This window comes from Siphateles boraxobius, unplaced genomic scaffold, assembly GCF_051911475.1.
Source record: "Siphateles boraxobius isolate OS27281-9 unplaced genomic scaffold, OSU_SipBor_1 48, whole genome shotgun sequence".
In the NCBI taxonomy this organism is placed as follows: Eukaryota; Metazoa; Chordata; class Actinopteri; order Cypriniformes; family Leuciscidae; genus Siphateles; species Siphateles boraxobius.
This window is the reverse complement of record NW_027509119.1, coordinates 13,172,441-13,184,889: the sequence shown is the minus strand read 5'-3', so window position 1 is coordinate 13,184,889 and position 12,449 is coordinate 13,172,441. Positions and strand designations below refer to the sequence as shown.

Below are 12,449 nucleotides of genomic sequence, written 5' to 3'. Positions count from 1 at the left end.
CGAGCGGCGTCGAGCGTCAGTCTGAGGCCCGGGCTTAGAGGCGGTGGGGGCTGCTCTAGCCCGCTGCGGCTGTGGCGGCCTCTGTCTGCTCTGTGATGAGCTGGAGCGTTTAGGCAGGAAATGGCGCATAGCTTGTGAAGCGTTCTGGGCCTCAGTGAAGCGTTCGGCGAAACCTTTAACTGCCGGTCCAAACAGCCCGCTGGTGGAGATAGGCGCGTCGAGAAACGGGGCCTTATCAGCGTCCTTCATCTCCGTCAGAGTCAGCCACAAATGGCGCTAGAGAACAGTCAAATTAGCCATGGCACGGCCAATAGACTGGGCGGTGGCCTTCGTGGCTCGCAGGGCTATGTCAGTCGCGCTGCGTAGGTCCTTGAAGGCTTCGGGATCGGGGCCAGACTCGTCCAGGGAGCCGAGAAGCTTGGCTTGGAACACTTGACGTACCGCCATTGAGTGAAGCGCTGACGCAGCTTGGCCGGCGGCGGCGTAGGCGCGACCAGCGAGAGCCGAAGTAGTGCGGCAGGGCTTCGAGGGGTGGGAAGCCTTGGCTTTCCATCCGGTGGTGGAGGGCGGGCAGAGATGATTGGCCACGGCCTCCTCGAGGGGCGGCGTTCCCTCGTAGCCTCTTTCCTTCGCGCCGTCCACAGAGGAGAGCGACGAAGAAAAAGAAGGCTTCAGACGCGCAGACTGGGGGGCTTTCCATGACTTGGTGAGTTCGTCGTGGACTTCCGGGAAGAAAGGAGAAGGTCTCTGCCGGGGGGCCTGCTGGCGCCCCTACAGAAACCACTCGTCCAGTCGGCTTCGGGTTGGTTCTTCGGGAGATGACCAATCGAGCCCGAGGTCCTCCATGGCCTTCGAGAGGATGCGGACAATCTCTGTATCCATAGAGGAGCCCCCACTCGTGTTAGTTAGCGTCGACGGGGCGGGGTCGAAAGTGGAGCCCGGCCAGTCGTCAGATGCAGCGTCGATGGACAAAGAGTCATCTACTCCCCCGTCGTCCTCGGACGCGCCGAAAGTCACAAGGCCCACCGCTCTGCTAGAGGGGTGTGGGTCCGGCTGAGTGAACTGAACCGGCGGTGGGGAAGACAAGAGCGGCGGTGAAGCACGCGGAGTCTGGCTCGGCGTGACGTCACTGAGATCAGGTTCAGGAAGCCTCTGTGAGCGGCGCTTTTTCTTAACACGCGGCTCAAACAGAGGGGTGTCGGCGATGGGCTCGCTCGCGGCGAAAGCGGCGAAGCGAGCCCGCAGTGCGGAGAGACCCAGGTCTTCACATTCCGGGCATCCGCCCTTGGTCAAAGCAGCTTCTGCGTGGTCCCGGCCCAGGCAGCGAGCGCAGATGATGTGACGATCCCCGTCTGGAAGAAGTTCTCTGCACGACGCGCAGGAAGGCATTTGAAACAACGCCTCAGAAAATTGCTCTTTTACAAATGTCGCGGGGGCGAACAGATGTAAATACTTGCGTGTAGCGCGCCGGATTGCTCAGTAGGATGGTGTTCGAAGGCGGCTGAAGATGCCGACGTCCTCGTTGCAATCCCGCTGGTATGCTTTTCCACGGCGGCGAAGGCTTTCAATAATCCGGAGGATCCAGCGAAGAAGGTGTTCGCTGAAGGAGATTAAATCTAAAGAACTCTCATGACGGGGCGCCCAATATATAGCTCTTGGCCACGCCCATCTTGGCGGGCTCTTACGCGCGCGGGCGCGAGGCGCGCTCATTGGTCGCACATTCAGAGTCGCCCCGTCATTGGTTCGAGCAAGTTGCCGCAGCACAGCCAATGACCGAGCTCCTTCACTCATTGCTGTCTGCTGTGCAGCTGCAATGCGTTTTACATAAAGACTTCAATATTCTCGAGAAAAGGAGTTTTCCCATAGCGTAAGCTACTTACGCAATAGGAGAGACCTCTCGAAAGGGAACTAGCATTTTTGATCATTTCAATCACAAAACTTGTATGGCCCACAGAGTTTTTTGTTGTATGAAATTGTAAACAGTGAAGAATATCTATAATATATATTAGGGATGGCCCGATACCATTTTTTTTCAAACCGATACGAGTACGAGTATTTACATTTGTGTACTTGCCGATATCGAGTACCGATACCGATATTTCTACCGCAAAAGTAACTATAGGCTCCCAGAAAAGAAGACAGAAGACTATTTTAGAACACAGGTTAGAAGACTGTTTTTATTTTCTTCTCTGCTTGTTTTAACAAGTCTAAAAATAAATAATAATGAGTAAAATAATAAATGTATTAACACACAAACCACTGTTAATTTAACATAAAAGCAAGCAGTTACTGCGTGCATGGTCTGACATGACTGAATGCGCCCAAAGTGCGCTCCCTTAATAGTCTAATTCCTAAAAAGCTGACAGTTCATCGCGATCTCACACATCTGTTATTATCAATGAAGCTGACTGCACAATGAATCTTTCATAATATCCACACTTTGTTTGTTATAATTAGAGGATTTGCCAACATACAGAATTCAGCACTGAACAAAAAAGTTTTGAGCAGTGAGGGGAGTCTATCTTAAATGCTTCTGATTAGCCATTGCGTTCAAGAAATCAACACACATGTCTGTGATTGGCTACATCGCTCAACGCTGCAAACATGTTATGAATAGAAACTCTGGCCTGTAAATCGTTTCTATTTTGTTTTAGTTGTTCTTCTTGCTTTTCTGCAACAGATGAATGAAAATCTATTAGTTTTAATATGTTGTATTCATAGATATTTCTAGTTTGCGGGAGTCCCGCGAATCGTTTTATTCTCCCGGAACCCGCACACACAGAGTGAGTGCATTACCGCCCGCGCCCGCGCTTGCGCTCGGCCATCAGATCTAGTGCTGCGCCGCACTCTTTTGAGTTGGGAGTGCATGTCCCTATGCCTCAGTTCACCTCGACAAAGCACTCGCGGCGGCCAGTTTCGTTTCGCAAAATGTACGTGGTATCGGGGCGTGGTATCGGCGAATTTTTATGAGTACGAGTACGAGTATATGAGGACAGTATCGACCCGATCCCCGATGCCAGTATCGGTATCGGGCCATCCCTAATATATATATATATATATATATATATATATATATATATTAATGTGTTAATAAACATAATATGTATTATGTTTATTTACAGTGTATATATTTTTTGCTAGCTTCAATTATTATTTTTTTATAAACACAAATGTGGTTTTAATAAAACTTTATTAAGTTTTAATAAAGAAAACAGAATTTCGAACAAAAATATTTTTTTGTCAACGACTTTACAGTTATATAACTCTGTATTTTTGTTTTTCAACATTTTTCTCAGTAACGCTAGACACACAGTTTTGATTTATATGCTATGGAATGTTTGATGAACAGCACCCCAAACCATATAAAAATGAAAGCACTGATTTGTCGATGTCAGGAAAAGAGTTAAATATGTCTACATAGATTTTTTATTTTTGTTTAATTATTTTAGTACATCAAGTAAAAGTAAATAAAAAAAAATAAATGTTTTCTTAGCAACTAGTAGAAATAAAATATTTTTAAAAATATTTTATTTTATTTCAATTGACGTTGATTCTATTTCAATGAACATAATTTGTTTTATGGTTGATTTTTTTAGTTAACTATAATAACCACTGTGCGTTAGTTTTACTTTAGTTTCAACAACTCACCGCATCGCCATCCTGTCCAGCGGTGCCATTCATGGGTGGAGTCAAGTCCACGTCGACGCTGGAGCTGTTTGGCAGATTTTTATCTATAACACAAACAGGAAATGTACTAAATGGATAAATAAATAAAATAAATTACACATGCAAAAAGTCCCCAAATAAAATAATTTTAAGGCAGGTCTAAGATACTTTAGTCTTTAGCCGCTGTTTTTTCAGTACCTTACACTACAAACACTGTGTCTTTAAAACATTTTGTCAAGTTTGAACTTGATTCCTCCATTCTGTTTATATATATATATATATATATATATATATAGAGAGAGAGAGAGAGAGAGAGAGAGAGAGAGAGAGAGAGAGAGAGAGAGAGAGAGAGAGAGAGAGAGAGAGAGAGAGAGAGAGAGAGAGAGAGAGAGAGAGAGAGAGAGAGAGAGAGAGAGAGAGAGACTTTTGGAAAAGTCAGATTTTGTAAGGCATAGCGGGTTAATTTACCAGGACTGAATATTACAATTTTGAACTTCCCCAATACCGTAATTTCCATCACCGATCAAACTCTCACATTCTGTAGCTTTACATGATACTGTTTTTATATAGTTATTTAAGATACTTCAAAGATTAGCACTGTGTAGCCAATGTATGCATCTAAAATAATTTTTGTCATATACATATTGGCCAGATCAAAAAAACTAAAACGAAAAAAAAAAAAAGATGGAGAAACTGCATAAGATCGATTTGAAAGGGTTAAAGATGTTCTGAACAGACTGTGGTCACATCAAAGAAGCTGGGTGCTCTCAACTGCCCTGCTTTTGATGCTAATATTGAACTGTTAGCATAATTTTGAAATGAAAGTGTATTCAACACACAAATGATATTATGGGATTTAAATATATTATGATACTTTATTTTGTTTCGATAAATTCCGCAAGCAGTTGTTATCTTAAGAAGCTAATTTGAAATTGGTTGAAAAAAGCTGGGTCTTATTCACTCAGCAATGGATTTGACATGCAATGGCAAATTTAACAGAGCTAGGCTCAGTGCACAATTTACCAGGAATAACTTAGCCATTATTTATCACTGTAACCTAATGTAGTAGTCATTTTAAATCAGAATTTATTAATGCATGTTATTTTATCCAACTGTACCACTTACCAGAAACTCCATTTGAGTCCTCCACTTGGCATTTCTTTTTGGCAATTTTGTGAAGGATGGACGCCTTCTCACGAAATTTTCCTGAAAAATAGTCCAGAAAGAGAGTGAGTGATTTGGAATAACAATTTTTCCCAGGATATTTTCCCAGCTAAGTGAGCATATTTCATTTCCCTCACTGGATATGCCATTTCTAAAAAAAAAAAGTTGGGGAAATAGGGTCCTGGATGCTGATTAGCCATATTCAGCCATGTTAAAATACCTGATATAGTAACATTCGACAGGACACATCTGTTAACCTTTTGTGTTTCCTTTGTGAAAAATAAGTGCACTTAAATGAATATGTTTCTTAACACACTTCAGTATACTTTTAAAATGTAATAATTTACAAGTAAATGTTTTAAATTTTGTTATTCACTTTGTTTTAATAATCTTTTGTCATGCTTTAAAAAAGTATACTTATTTTGATGTGTTGACTAACATACTTAAGTGTTATTCAATATTACATTTAAAGTTAGTATATTTTAAAGACACCAAATTGCAAAGTAATCATTGCAAATGTGCAAGTTCAAATATATAAAATATATGACATACAAGTGTTAATAGAAATTACATTAAATTGCATTATATTCGGTAGTACACTTTAACCATATTTCATAAATATGAAAATACATATAAAGACGCACTTAAATCCTACTTAAGTGGGTCAAAAAAGCACTCTTAAGTTCAGCTATTTGAATTTATTATAAATTTAAACTATAATACATTTTATCAATACAATTAATTTCAAGTGTCTGAGAACATTATATTCAGTTCACACTTTTTAGGTATGCCAATGTGTACTTATTTTTCACAAAGGATATCACTGTGCAGCACCCACAGAGACCAAATGGTTTAGTTGCATATTGCCAAATTATTTAGTAAAAGAATATAATGTTTTAATGAAAAAATGTGTTCTTAATATTTTAACATTCATTAATTTGCAATATTTTCTTATTTTTATGTTGTGACAGTATATATAGGGAGTATAGTGACTCAGTACATTTCATGCACGGTAACTACATTTAACAGACTCTTATTCACTATTTAACACAGCCTCTTGTAACTTGTAGCTTGAAAAAAGGTCAAAATACCATATGACCTTTAATTAAACCTTCAAACCAACAGAAAATTAAACACATCTGCTTATACTGTAGGCGAAGTCTATAACTCAGTGTGGATAGAGCAGTACCAGAATCATGAAGAAAACATCAATACAGTTGCACAGCCTTTTCAGGATCCATCAATGTGGAAGTAAAAACTCAGGCGATCCTACACAGACAGTAGCAGTGTTTTCCCGTCTAATTATTTGCATGAATGAAACTGCATGTGATTAAGCCTGTATTGAAGCATATGTGTGGACATAATGTGTGGAGGGTTGGTTTACTAATGGAAAACATCCTGATCACTAAATGTCTTTGACCTTCCTGAGTATTCATTGGCTCTGATTGGCTGATAGAGAGACTATGTTGTCTGGCTCGATCAAAAGGCAGTGTTGTGACCCCAATCAACATGCACATGTATGTTACGTGACCTACATATCACTAACACGGATTGGAATATAAAGTGGTTTTGGAATTTTAGGGTCTATGCTGAAGTCTGTTAGGACTATGTTTAAGTAGGTTTGTTTGTGGTGTAGTAGGACTAGTTTGTAATGTAGGCAGGAGGTGGGCAAGGTTTTCTAAAGTATTGTTAGTGTTCTGTAGTCAGCATGGTCTCCAGTTTCTCTAAACAATGGAGGTCAATTGGGTTTCTCAAAATCATGGCAAGTATTATCTTGTGAAAAAGAATTACGCTTTAGCACACATAAAAAGTATGCATTACAGAAATAATATACTTTAAAAGAATAATACTTAAAGGTGCTCTAAGCGATGCCACACGTTTCTTAGGCCAAAACCTTTTTTGTCACATACAGCAAACATCTCCTCACTATCCACTAGCTGCCTGTCCCCTGAACACACTGTAAAAAAATGCAGTCTCTGCAGACACCCCAGGCTCCACAAATGGCAACAAAAACAAACTGGGCTAACCCGCACCACGAAACATAACAAACTGTTCCAGCCAATAACCGACAAGAAGGATTTGGGGGTGGGATTTGAGGGGTTAGTGTGCGGATGAGGAGAAGGGAGGGTCTAAGCTAGCCTCCATTTTGTTTGACAATACTTCGATCGTCAACAAGAAGAGACGTCACCCAACATCGCTTAGAGCACCTTAAAGGAGAACTCCGGGCAATTTTTAAGTTAATCTTGATCGTTAGACCTTTGTGAGTACTGACTATAGAAAAAAAAAACGAACCAGATTGGTGCTTGCTACGCGGAGCTGCGACCGCGAATACCCAGAGCTCCCACTCAGCTAAAACGGCAGCTATGGGGGCATCGACATAAAGAGCGTTTTTGAACCTCTTAACAGACACAAAATGCAATTAAAATGTCTGTCCAACATGAACAGGGACCCTACATGTGAACAAGATGCGTTTAGCAACTTAGCCATTGTTTCAACTCACCTAAATAGTCTTTTAGACGGCAAGCTGTAGTCTCGCGCTGCAGTCCCGTGCTGTAGCCGGAAAAGGTAAACAATGTCCAGGTGGGAGGAGCGTTGATCATGTGCGACGAGTTAAGATCAGAGTTGCTTACAAGTGAAGAAGAAATGGTTCGTGTTTGTGCCTTTCCGAATTGTGACAACAGAATGCGAAAATATAAGAGCTTATATTTTCATCGTCTTCCTTTCCATGACCTCAAGATTCTGCAGTTTGTGGCTAGTTGTATTTCAACTTGATGTGCAAACTCCCATAGAAGTACTACGCGCTAAAGATTACCGCATTTGCAGTGAACACTTTGACAAGGATGACTACACACACTCAACACAGCGGGGCCGTTTGAAGAAAAATGCCATTCCATGTACGAAGACTCGTCGCACATGATCAACGCTCCTCCCACCTGGACATTGTTTACCTTTTCCGGCTACAGCACGGGACTGCAGCGCGAGACTACAGCTTGCCGTCTAAAAGACTATTTAGGTGAGTTGAAACAATGGCTAAGTTGCTAAACGCATCTTGTTCACATGTAGGGTCCCTGTTCATGTTGGACAGACATTTTAATTGCATTTTGTGTCTGTTAAGAGGCTCAAAAACGCTCTTTATGTCGATGCCCCCATAACTGCCATTTTAGCTGAGTGGGAGCTCTGGGCATTCGCGGTCGCAGCTCCGCGTAGCAAGCACCAATCCGGTTCGTTTTTTTTTCTATAGTCAGTACTCACAAAGGTCTAACGATCAAGATTAACTTAAAAATTGCCCGGAGTTCTCCTTTAAAGTGCAAACTGAAAGTAATGTTTGGGGGAATTTAACTGCATGTTGAATATAAATTGAAATTAAATTTTTATAAAATGCAATTAGTTGTATGACCTACTTAAGTATGACTTAAGTAAATCTTTATATGACATTTCATAATTACTTCTCTTGTCTTTGAAATATCGTTAAAATGTACTGCTGAAATAAACTTTAATGCATATTTATTGAAAAGTGTATATTATGTATTTAAATACATTTGTTGTTACACGTTTGTAACGATGAAGTTGCAATTTAGTATATTTAATACATTTTAACTTGAAATGTAATGTCAAATAACACATTACAGTTAAAATTATAGTTAGGTCCTTTACATGTTTTTTAGTATGGTAGTCAATACATTAAAATAAGTGTAAATTAAAACCTTTCATTTGACATTATTTTATAGTGCACTTTATAAGTGTACTTATAAGTGTGTTAAAGGGGTCCTTGATTATGATTTAAATTTGTTACCTTTAGTTAGTTGGTAATGTTGCTGTTTGAGCATAAACAACATCTGCAAAGTTACAACGCTCAAAGTTCAATGCAAAGGGACATATTTTCTTTTGCAGAAATCGCTTTTTAAGGACTATAACAAACGGCTGGTAGGGAATTCAATAGGCTTCTTCCCATGTTGTTGACATCACAAACTCAAAAATTTACATAAACCCTGCCCCCGGAAACACGCAACAAATGGGGTTAGGCCATGTTGGGCTGCTTTAGAGAAGAGGAAGAGTTGTTGTCGCTGTTTTTTTACACCCCGGAAAAAGGTTGTCCTAACTTAGGCTGACTAACTTAGAGATAGGGTTGGGTACTGATACCCGGTACCGATATGCAACCGGTACCCAAGTAACAGGTATATAACCGGACCGAATCAAAACGCAGATTTCGGTGCCTCAGTTCGGTGCCACTTAAATGGCTCAGCTTGTCAGCTGTCGGTTGAAATATTTGCCCTCTGGTTCTCCGAAACGGATTTAAGAAGCATCATCACCACATCTGATCGCTAGTTAACAATTCGACGAATAGGCCTACAATCTATCACACTGGTGTGATTATAACGTTCAGATCGCGCGATCATCAACTTCTGAATTAAAATCTGCGTTTGCGTGTTGGCTGGCGCTGAGCCAGAGAGAGAAGCGCTCAGCGCTGTCATATATCCCAACTATTCAGTGTTTTCAACCACATAAAGTTTATTTTAGGTTTCAGGCATTTAAATACACTTAAGTACTAGCAAAACAATACATTTAAAGTTTGTAAAATACACAAGCAGGCAATCAATCAAAGTTAGTTTTGTTCCACGACATGTTTAGTGTGAAAAGTCCATGTCCCTACAACAGACCGGCGAACATTTAGTCCTGATGAGCGCTCATTTTCACAGTTGTAAACATGACGGCGTTCTTCTTCCATGAGGGGTTTTGCGCCATCAGCGCAAAGATAAAGCTTCAGATATCAGCGCCAAACGCAGGTCCCGCGGATATAAAGGAATAACGACATTTCATTCTACTGAACTACCCGCAAGTTCTGCATTAATACTCACACAGGTCAGTTTATTAGAAGAATGAAACTTGTGAGGTAACGCAGGGCTGTTTCACTTGGTCTACACTATCATACTAAACTGCATTTGAGTGTGTTGAAAGTTATAATGTTACTCTATGTGTTAGTTTGTTGGCTGTATGAGACTAGCAGTAAGCTAGATCAACATTCGAATTACATAAAGATCATATTCTAACATTTCATCATGTTGAACTATATAACATTGATTAGTTTTATGTACATTTGCTCACCTGTCTAATAAAGTACATGCAAGAGCGGCGTCTCTATCAAGTCGAAGTTTGTCACGGACGTGGAGCTCTCGGCATCTCGAAAACGCCACGCTGATATTGATCCTCGTTTAATTTCTCCTTTTGTCCCAAAGTCTGCTTGTCATGGTCCATAATGTTTGAACGAAACAACAACAACAACGTGAGCGTGCCGCTAGATGTAACACTGTTGTCCACGTCTGTCTTCTTGGCTACTATGGATATTACGTCATTGATAGGTGACAAGTGAACAGGGAGTCCGGGACGCGCCATTATTTAAAATTGGAATTTATCTGAAATAAAAAATCTTTGGGAACTTTTGGAATATTGTAAGTATACAACTGCAGGACATATATCACACTGTGAAAGTGATTTTTGGATATTTTATAACAAAAATCTTACATATTTTACCTTTAAGTATACTAAAACATTTTAATATATTGTTAAATTTTAAGAATTTTGTATTTTTTTCAATAAAAAAAGATGTTCTTTAATATCATTCACCACCGTTTTGAAGCTCTTACATTTTTTTTTAATGTTAAATTATTTAAGTTAAATTTAAGTTAAATTAAAAATCTTTGGAAACTTTTGGAATATTGTAAGTACACAACTGCAGGACATATATCACACTGTGAAAGTGATTTTTGGATATTTTATCACAAAAATCGACTCGGTTACTAACGTAACCTCGGTTCCCTGAGAGGAGGGAACGAGTATTGCGTAAGTAGCTTACGCTATGGGAAAACTCCTTTTCTCGAGAATATTGAAGTCTTTATGTAAAACGCATTGCAGCTGCACAGCTGACAGCAATGAACGAAGGAAGCTCGGTCATTGGCTATGCTGCGGCAACTTGCTTGAACCAATGACGGGGCGACTCTGAATGCGCGACCAATGAGCGCCCTTCGCGCCCGCGCGCGTCAGAGCCTGCCAAGATGGGCGTGGCCAAGAGCTATTTATTGGGCGCCCCGTCATGAGAGTTCTTTAGGTTAAAACGACTGAAGCGAACTAACCAAGCACAAGCACGGCAGCTTACGCAATACTCGTTCCCTCCTCTCAGGGAACCGAGGTTACGTTAGTAACCGAGTCGTTCCCTTTCGAGAGGTCTCTCCTATTGCGTAAGTAGCTTACGCTATGGGAACACCATGCAAAACGCAGTGCGTGCTGAACTTCGCCTTATGATAGCCAGAGGCAGGTGCCTGAGCTGAAAAGCAAAGTTATCATCCAACTAGCCGGCAGAGGCGAGCTTTATATGTGGGAAAAATACAGAGCGGCTAGAAGGCGCTCAGTGTGACACAAGCACATACATAATCTAGATACGAACTCGTAGTTCAACTAGTATCATGCTGATAGTACATTGGAATGCAATGTCAGGACCTGTAGGTTGTAGAACCTGATAAATGTGGACGGTGAGGCCCAGCCTGCCGCCGCACAAATATCCTCGATCGGTATCCCGCTCGACAATGCCCAGGAAGAAGCCACACTCCTGGTGGAGTGTGCTTTGACTCCCCAGGGGCATTGAAGTCCCTTAGCTTCATAAGCCAGCGCTATAGCCTCAACTATCCAGTGAGAGATTCTCTGCTTTGAAACCGCGGAACCTTTCGTACGGCCGCCAAAGCATACAAACAGTTGTTCTGTCTGTCTGAATAGGGCAGAACGCTCCAAATACACTCTGAGAGCCCTAACGGGGCAGAGTAGATTAGCGTCGTGTTCGTCTGCTGGAGACGATAGCGCAGTTAGGGAGATAACCTGTGCTCTGAAGGGAGTGGTGAGCACTTTAGGAATATACCCATGTTTCGGTATAAGGACGACCCTGCAGTCGTTAGGTCCGAATTCTAGGCAGGCAGCGCTTGTCGAAAGCGCGTGCAGGTCGCCCAATCTCTTGACCGAGGCGAGTGCCAGCAAGAGCGCAGTTTTGAGCGAGAGCTGTTTAAGGTGCACGGTTCGGAGTGGTTCGAACGGGGGCCCTTTAAGAGCGTCTAGGACAGTAGCTAGGTCCCAGATCGACACTGAGGGGGGAAGTGAAGGGTTCATCCTCCTAGCCCCTTAGGAAACGAATAATTAGGTCGTTTCTTCCCAATGGACGTTCCATTACAGGGTTGTGTGACGCTGTGATGGCCGCCACATATACTTTGAGCGTGGAGGGGGTGCGGCCCGCCTCCAGAAGCCCTTGTAGAAAAGCGAGTACGTTCGTAATCTCGCATGTCTCAGGGTTCAGGCCCTTGGCATTACACCAGTCACTGAACACTTTCCATTTCTGGGCATATAAGCGTCTCGTGGAGGGCGCCCGCGCCTCAGCGATGGTTTTTAGCGCTCCGCTCGTGAGGTTCCTGGGAACCCGTTGAGGGGCCATGCATGAAGGGCCCACAGATCTGGGCGGGGATGAAATATCATCCCGCTGGCCTGACTGAGGAGGTCTGGCCTCAGTGGAATCGGCCGTGGTGCAGATTGCATTTGCATCAGATCTGGAAACCATGTTTGGTTCTTCCAGAGTGGGGCTATCA

At 42.0% G+C, this 12,449-nt stretch overlaps 1 protein-coding gene across 6 annotated transcripts in view; it reads right to left on the bottom strand.

The window, feature by feature from the left end:
- The window catches only part of slc24a2a (solute carrier family 24 member 2a), a 168,463-nt gene that overhangs the window by 46,270 nt on the left and 109,744 nt on the right, over nucleotides 1-12,449 (bottom strand). For all 6 annotated transcript variants that reach the window (XM_077202072.1, XM_077202068.1, XM_077202070.1 and 3 more), the window contains 2 exons: nucleotides 4,792-4,872; nucleotides 3,649-3,731 (listed from right to left, as the gene is read on the bottom strand). In XM_077202072.1, the coding sequence (XP_077058187.1) occupies nucleotides 3,649-3,731; nucleotides 4,792-4,872 (164 nt within the window). The remainder of the gene's footprint in view (nucleotides 1-3,648; nucleotides 3,732-4,791; nucleotides 4,873-12,449) is intronic.